This window comes from Sceloporus undulatus, chromosome 6 (genome assembly GCF_019175285.1).
Source record: "Sceloporus undulatus isolate JIND9_A2432 ecotype Alabama chromosome 6, SceUnd_v1.1, whole genome shotgun sequence".
NCBI classification, from domain to species: domain Eukaryota; kingdom Metazoa; phylum Chordata; class Lepidosauria; order Squamata; family Phrynosomatidae; genus Sceloporus; species Sceloporus undulatus.
This window is the reverse complement of record NC_056527.1, coordinates 145,316,925-145,324,414: the sequence shown is the minus strand read 5'-3', so window position 1 is coordinate 145,324,414 and position 7,490 is coordinate 145,316,925. Positions and strand designations below refer to the sequence as shown.

The 7,490-nt window shown below is 43.4% G+C and overlaps 1 protein-coding gene across 1 annotated transcript in view; it reads right to left on the bottom strand.

Moving 5' to 3' along the window:
• Positions 1-4,097: 4,097 nt before the first annotated feature.
• KIRREL3 (kirre like nephrin family adhesion molecule 3) overlaps positions 4,098-7,490 on the bottom strand; it is a 691,985-nt gene continuing 688,592 nt past the window's right edge. The window contains 1 exon segment of the mRNA XM_042473983.1: positions 4,098-5,993. Coding sequence (XP_042329917.1) covers positions 5,550-5,993 — 444 coding nt within the window. The 3' untranslated portion in view covers positions 4,098-5,549.

Genomic DNA, 7,490 nt, shown 5'->3' with positions numbered 1-7,490 from the left:
AGGGAGATTACGTTTTTTCCTGCTTGGCTTTCACCCCATTCTCATCCATCCACTCCATCTACTCCATCCTCTACACGAGTGATCAGAAAGTAAAGAATGTGGGGAACAGAGAGGTCACATAGCTATACCTGATGGAGCTTTGTGATCACTCAATGCAATTGAGGATTCTGGTATATATATTCAGAAGGAATAGAATGGATTAATGGTTTCCGCCAGTACAGAGCAGTTTCCTATAGTCCCCTGTTGATGCTATGCTGATATAAAATCAGGATCAATAATATGCAAAATGAATAGCTGCTTTTAAATATTAAATATAATTAAATAAGAACCAGATCAAAGTTTCTAGAAGTCTACAGGCTTACCTTAAGCCACAGCCATTGCAAGCAGAGAGATGGATATTGATTTGACACTTACAACCCAGTGACCTAGGTAAGGCGTCCATAACTGATGTACAGTGGTGCCTCGGGATACGAAATGATCGGGTTACGAAATTTCCGGGATACGAAAAAGTTGGATTGGCAAAAACTGTTTCGGGTTACGAAATATTTTTCGGGTTACGAAATTCATTTTGGCGCGAAATTCAAATGCTGCAAAGTGCAGCTATAGGCTTTCCAGTGCTAACGGAAAAGTGTTTCGGGTTACGAAATTTTCGGGTTACGAAAGGAATGGCGGAACGAATTAATTTCGTAACCCGAGGCACCACTGTAGTGGTAAATTCCGAAGTGTGAGAACTCATCATGAAGTCCCCATAACCATGCCACTTCAAGGATTATCAAAAAATGCAGAAAGCTGTGTTGTTCCATATCAACTAATGAATTCTATGAGCTTTACTTCCAACAGGAGCAGATCTTTTGTAGATCTAAAGGTGTATTAAATGCCCATTCAAGACATATAACTTGTTGTTGTAAGCAATATCCACTGAGAATCATAGAATCGTAGAGTTGGAAGAGACCACAAGGGCCCTGATCCAGTCCAACCCCCTTCTGCCATGCAGAAACTCTCACTCAAAGCATCCCCATTGACAGATGGCCATCCAGCCTCTGTTTAAAGACCTGCAAGGAAGGAGACCCCACCAAAATCTCTGAGGAAGAAGTATGTTCTGCTGTCGAACAGCCCTTACTCTCAGGAAGTTCCTCCTAATGTTGAGCTGGATTCTCTTTTCCTGGAGCTTGCATCCATTTCTCCGTGTCCTATTCCCTGGAGCAGCAGAAAATATGACATCCCTTCTAATATTTAAACAGGGCTATCATATTACCTCTTAACCTTCTCTTTTTCAGGCTTCTCTTCTCCATTTCTTATACATGTTCCATTTAAAACTTAGTTGAAAGTTCCTTAGTCATCCAACCTGGTTTCTTGAGACATCTCCCATTTTTCTTTCTCACTGGAACTGTTTGAAACTGTGCCTTCAGTATCTCCCTTTTGAGAAACTCCCATCCATTTTGAACTCCCTTCTCTTTTAGTATTTCTGACCATGGCATCACCCTCAGTACTTCTCTAAGTTTACTGAAATCTGCTCTCCTAAAGTCTAGGATGCCTGGCTTCTCTTTTCCACTGTATAAAAAACTCCAGGAGAACATGGTCACTTCCACCTAAGAATGCCACCATATGCATGAGACTGTGGGTTGCCAGGGGTGGGAGAAGTCTGGACATTGTTGTCACAGGGAACTCTCTCTGCCCCAGGTGTCTGATTAACCCTGCTGCCACAGTCATGGGGCTGAGTTTGGTGTACAGAAGCTACCACAGCCCATCAGATCTACCTAAAGGGATGACTGCCCAATGGCTGATGACTCCATCTCATACTGGACTGAGCCACTCAAACAACAATAATAAATCATAGCAGGGGAACCTGACATCCTGTCCCCTCAAGACAAACCACCCCTCTTTTCAATGCCCATGGTATAACAGCAAAATAGTAGTAACAATTATTAACTATGTCCAGGTTTGTCATGGAATATTTTATGGAATTGTTTCACCAGTCTGGGCAACCTGACATGAATGTCCGCCATCCACTGCATGACTTGATGGGAAGCCCTTCTACTGAACAAAGTACTGAAGTTATCCTTTAACATGTTGGGAATTTAGAATTTATTTGTCTTCAAATAAATGGTTATCAATGATCACTGGAGGAGGTACTGGAGGGCTCTTGTGTCATGGCTTGGAAACATTTTCTGGCTTCAACAAACTAGAATGGAATGCAGGGTGAATGTGGCGATAATTCTTAGGAAGTTCGAATTAACAATCCTTTTAATTAAATGAGAGCATTTGGAGGGTATTGAGTGACCTTAGGGACTCTGGAGCAGGAAACCACACATTGCTTGCACACTGCTCTACCTTTCCCCTGAAAGAGTGTTATTATGGGCATGTGTGCTACTCTGGTTTAGATTCTACATGGGAAACATGGAATGTATGTGCTATGCACAGTTACCTCCTGACCTCTGCTACAGCAGTGAAGCTCGATGTGGCACCTGCTGCTGCTTTTAAATACCGTATATACTCAACTATAAGTCAAGAAATTTATGCCCCAAATTTGACCCTAAAAGTTTGGGTAGACTTGTATAAGGTTCAGTACATCAGTAGTGCTTAAGAAGGTCCTAAAGCAAGCAAGCCTGATGCCCTAGTCTCCATTGAACACCAATTCTTTCCCTCTCCAGTCTGTTTTGTAAGCCTTCACTTCCTATTGGGAAAACTCCCCATTTAAATCCACCTGCTTCTCTCTCTGGTCCGTTTTGCAAGCCCTGGCTTCCTATGGAAATATCTCCCCATTTAAATTCACATGCTTCTCTCTCTGGTCTGTTTTACAAGGCCTGGCTTCCTATAAATAAACTTCTCCATTTAAAACCATCTCTCCAGTCCTGTTTGCATGACCTTGCTTCCTATGGAAACAACTCTCCATTTAATCCACTTATTTCCTTTCTCAATCCGATGTTAAAACCTCTCCTGCAGCAGTTGGGAAAGGTCTGGAGAAGGAGGGACGGAAGTGGGATTTCCCCCTTTCCATCCTTCCTTATAGCCCCCTAAGTTTTGCCCTTCATGTATCCACAGGTCATATCAAAACCCAGGATTTTGACCCTTAAACCTTACCTCAACTTATACATGAGGTCAACTTGTACACAACCATCTATGGTGTAATGGGAGGTAAGTAGGTAAAGCAAGGACTCCTTCTCTGTTCCATTATGGTTTACTATAGAGAGAGGCAGATGAATAACAATGTGGTTGTTACTTTACCTCTATGGGAAAGTGCAGGGGGACAGAAACAGAGTTCTGCTGAGAAGAGTCACTTCTTCCCTTTATAGGAATGACACCATAGGACTTGGTCACTGTGTGGAGTTTTGGATGATGCATAAGAGGATAGACAATGGCCTCTTGTGCCCCATTCGAAAAAGGACATACACGTTTTATGTAATCTAACAGGACAGCAGCTATTACTTCTTAACTCTTTACTTCAAAATAAGGAACTGTGGGATCCATAAGACTTGTACTAACATCTTGTTGAGATTCGCAGAATCTAAACTTCCAGTCCGAGGGTACCATAGGATGAAGCCATGGCAATTAAAGCGGAATAATAACACAATAATTCTGTAGTTTGAATGGGCCCCTGATCACAGTCAGTCCTTGTTGTGTGAAAAAGTAAAGCAGTGCAATCGATATCTTAAAAAAAAAAAAAAGAGTCTGGAATCACCTGCAACCGTCAGTTATGAAGGACATCAAACGTGCATTCAGCTACAGCAGGGATGGAGAAAGCTCACGTTTCCAGCATCTCTCTCCATTTCTATGCTGGCTAGAAGTGATGGGAATTGTAGTTTAGTAACAATTAACTGGCCGCACCTTCTCCATACCATTAGACTATTTTGGTAACCATTCACAACATGGTAGATAGAAACCACCAAGGGGACAATGGTGATCATGCAAAAGTTAGTTGGCTTCTGGATGTCAGGTGCGTCCCTACTGCTCATATTTGGTCCCTGTAAAGCCCTAAACTGACAATATGCAAAGCCAACTTCCAGATGTTCCCTTTGGCTTGAAAGGTTTGTGTAATGTCTGCTAACTGAATGATGCTCTTTCATTTGGCAAACCTTCAAATGAACCCACTACAAAAGTGCTTGTAACAATTCTTGTATTAATGTTCCAGTTGTGCTATTGATGGAGGTGGGAGGAGGGTCGAGGTAAGAAGAAGAGGACAGAAATACACAAGCAACAGTAAGAAAAATGCTCTGTGTTGACTCTCAGTATCCCACTTAGGGAATGTCTTCTCGGATTGTCACATCACTCAGAGTGAGCTCAGTCCTCCATCTACCACCAGTTCGTTTGCAACTGATAGTATTCTTCATGTGCGTTGTATGTGTGTGTCTGGCAATGCGTATTCTGCTGAGAAGCAACTCTTTAAAAGTTCTCAACTCCAACAGTTTTTTTTAGTCCAAAGACACACTGTAATATTATGAACACCAAACATCAAACAAAAAGGGAAAGAAATAAAATGAAATAAAAAGACCAAAATTAAGAGTGTACATTAAGTTACACCAATGGCTGTTCCCCCTCCCACCCTCACACACCGATCTTCCTAAAATGAAGCCACACTCTTTGAGGTTGCTTGAAGAACACATTTAGGGGTTACAGTTTTGCAAATAGGGCTAAAGCATCAGGAAGGGTAGTTGGCTGGTGTACTTAACAGCTTTGCAGGTGCATCGTTCTCTGAAATGTCCACAGTCAGGAAGCAATCTCACAAAGGAAGAGAAAATGGAGGGAACCACTAGGAGCACTGACCATCCTGTCTCCATGAAGCAACCGCCAACAGAGGTTTATTAGAAAGGTAGCATGTATGGCTGTACCTCTTAGCTAGAACTGGGAGTGCTATGCACTGGCAGCACTGGGAAGTATTAAATGGCTGGTCAACAGGAAGACCATGTACTGTCTCAAGACATCTTATGGCCAGGCAGGTCATCTTACTTGAAATGAAAGAGGGAAAGGCAGGTGTTCCTAGTGTCCCACTAAAGACTGGGGAACCTCTGGAGTTGAGTTTAGAAGCCTGAACTTTCACTGTCTGGAAGAATAGGCAAAGTGTTACATAAAGGAACAGTTTAAGTGTATGGATCTTGCCTTTCTTCGCTCCCATTTCCCTAAGCCCAGTCTCCTACAGGAAGAAAACAGAAGTTGTGCTTAAAGTTAGTTTGGGTTCAGCTGCCGCGGAGTTTCTCCACCTGCTTAATAGGGGTCAAAAGGGTCTAGGAAGGAAGGTATAAATCTCTTTGCTTGGACAGTTTTATCTGCATCATAGGCTTCTAGCTCCCTTCACCTTGTAGTCTTTTCTCTAAAGAGTGGGGAGGGGAGGAATGCTTTGGGGGATTAAAAGACACCAGAATCCAAATAAAATTACAGAACCGCCTCCACCCCATGCGGAAGGTGCTGATGTCCAGCAGCCCCCCGCTTACTGGCAGGGCAAGGCTCCAGACTGGCTGGCTACTTTGACCAGCTCTCTTGGTCAGTCTGTCCTGTCTTGTCCTGCTTTCCCTCCCGGCCTGCTGCGTTTCCAGTCCTGTTCTCCCACCACTTTTTCACACGTGGGTCTGCATTCTCCTCTGCAGTGGCCGGGTGGGATCTGAGTTTTGAGATGAGGATTGGGAGTGATGGGAAGATGAGGCTGAGGCCTTGCTAGTCTTGTCAAATTGTACATAGCCATCCTGCTTGCCGCTGCTGCTGACGCTGCTGTCACACTGCGTGTCCAGGAAGGAGCTGCTATCACTCATGGAGCCCCGCTGGAACTCTCGCTCACACAACTCAATGGAACTGCTTCCCATGCCCAAGACAAAGCGCTGGCTGTAGTCATAGAGGCGGTTCTGGCCGCTCAGGGTCGTGTAGATGTTGGTGAAGGACATGCCAGTCGGCACACGCTGCTTGTTGGCGGGTCTCAGATCTGGCTGGCAACCCGAGAGAGAGATGGTGGGGGTGGAGTGATGGTCCTTGAAGGTATTCACACTGTAATATCCATTTGTAGGATCCTGGAAGATTGGAAAGGGTTTAGTGAGGTAAGACTGCCATCATATACTTGAGACGTCCAGATCTGGCTTATGGTGACAATGCCTTGGTTTACATCCTGTTTGGACTACTACTACTACTACTACTAATAATAATAATAACTATTTACAGCCCGCTTTTCACGGGAATCAAGGTGGTTACAACATCTAAAAACAGTGTATTACATATCAAATCTAGTTAAAATTAATCCCCCGCCCAACTGCCTATCCCTGATTATAAAACTAAATTAAATTATTTATAATATAAAAACATTGTGATGATAAGATCAACAAGGTTGGGGGGAAATATAAGAAGGACTCTATAATAGGAGGGAATAAGCTGCATCGTGTTTGGGGAGGGGAGGCTAGTTTGGAAAAAATGGTCTCCAATTAGTCTGGACCTAAGCCATGTAGGGCCTTTATAGGTCATGACCAGCATTGAATTGTGCTCAGAAACGAATAGTAGCCAGTGAACCAGTTTTCAATACAGGAGTATTGCTCCCTACAACTGGCTCTGATCAGCGTTCTAGCTGTGGCATTTTGAACCCGCTAAAATTTCTGAACATTTTTCCAAAGGCAGCCCCACATAGAGGTGTTACAGTAGTCTTTCCAACTGCGTCCCTACCTGGACCGAAAGGATCTTGAAGCAGTGTACTTGCACTGGTAATCTCATGCCTTGATTTCTGTAATGCGCTCTACATGGGGCTACCCTTGTACCAAGTTTGAAGCTTCAGTTAGTACAAAACGCAGCAGCCAGATTGGTCACGGTTTTCTTCGAACTTTGACCATATATCACCTATTTTGAAAGATCTTCATTGGCTACCTATTACTGCTACCGGGAACAATACAAGGTGTTTGGTTATCACCTATAAAGCCCTACATGGCTCGGGTCCGAGTTACTTTAAGGAACCTCTCTCCCTGTATAATCCGCCCCGCACTCTTAGAACCTCTGGGAAAAATCTGCTGGAAGCACATCCAACCAGACTGGCCTCAACTTCCCAAAGAACCTTTACCTCAGTGGCTCCTAAACTATAGAACAACCTCCCAGAAAAAATCCATCTTATTACCTCCTTGGAGGGTTTTCAGGAGGGTAATTAAGACAGATCTTTCCGGAAGCCTATCCACCCAATCTTTCTGTAACAACATCATTCACTCTTCTATCCAGGATCAGAACATTTATGCACTGTTTTTAACCGTGTTAATGTTTGAAATTAATGTTTTATTCTTTTGATTTTGTATTTTATTGTTACGCTGGGTTGTAATCCTACCTCGATTCACCTGGGAGAGGTGGGAAAATACAAATTATTATTATTATTATTACTTTCTGACCTGGGTGCTCAGACTCGTTCTCGACTGGTTTAGATCTTACTTGTCTGGCAGATCTTTTGCAGTAGTTGCAGGGGTCAGACTCTTCACCTGTTCCCTATCTGTTGGAGTTCCCCAGGGCTCTGTTCTGGGTCCCCTTCTGTTTTCTCTCTACAC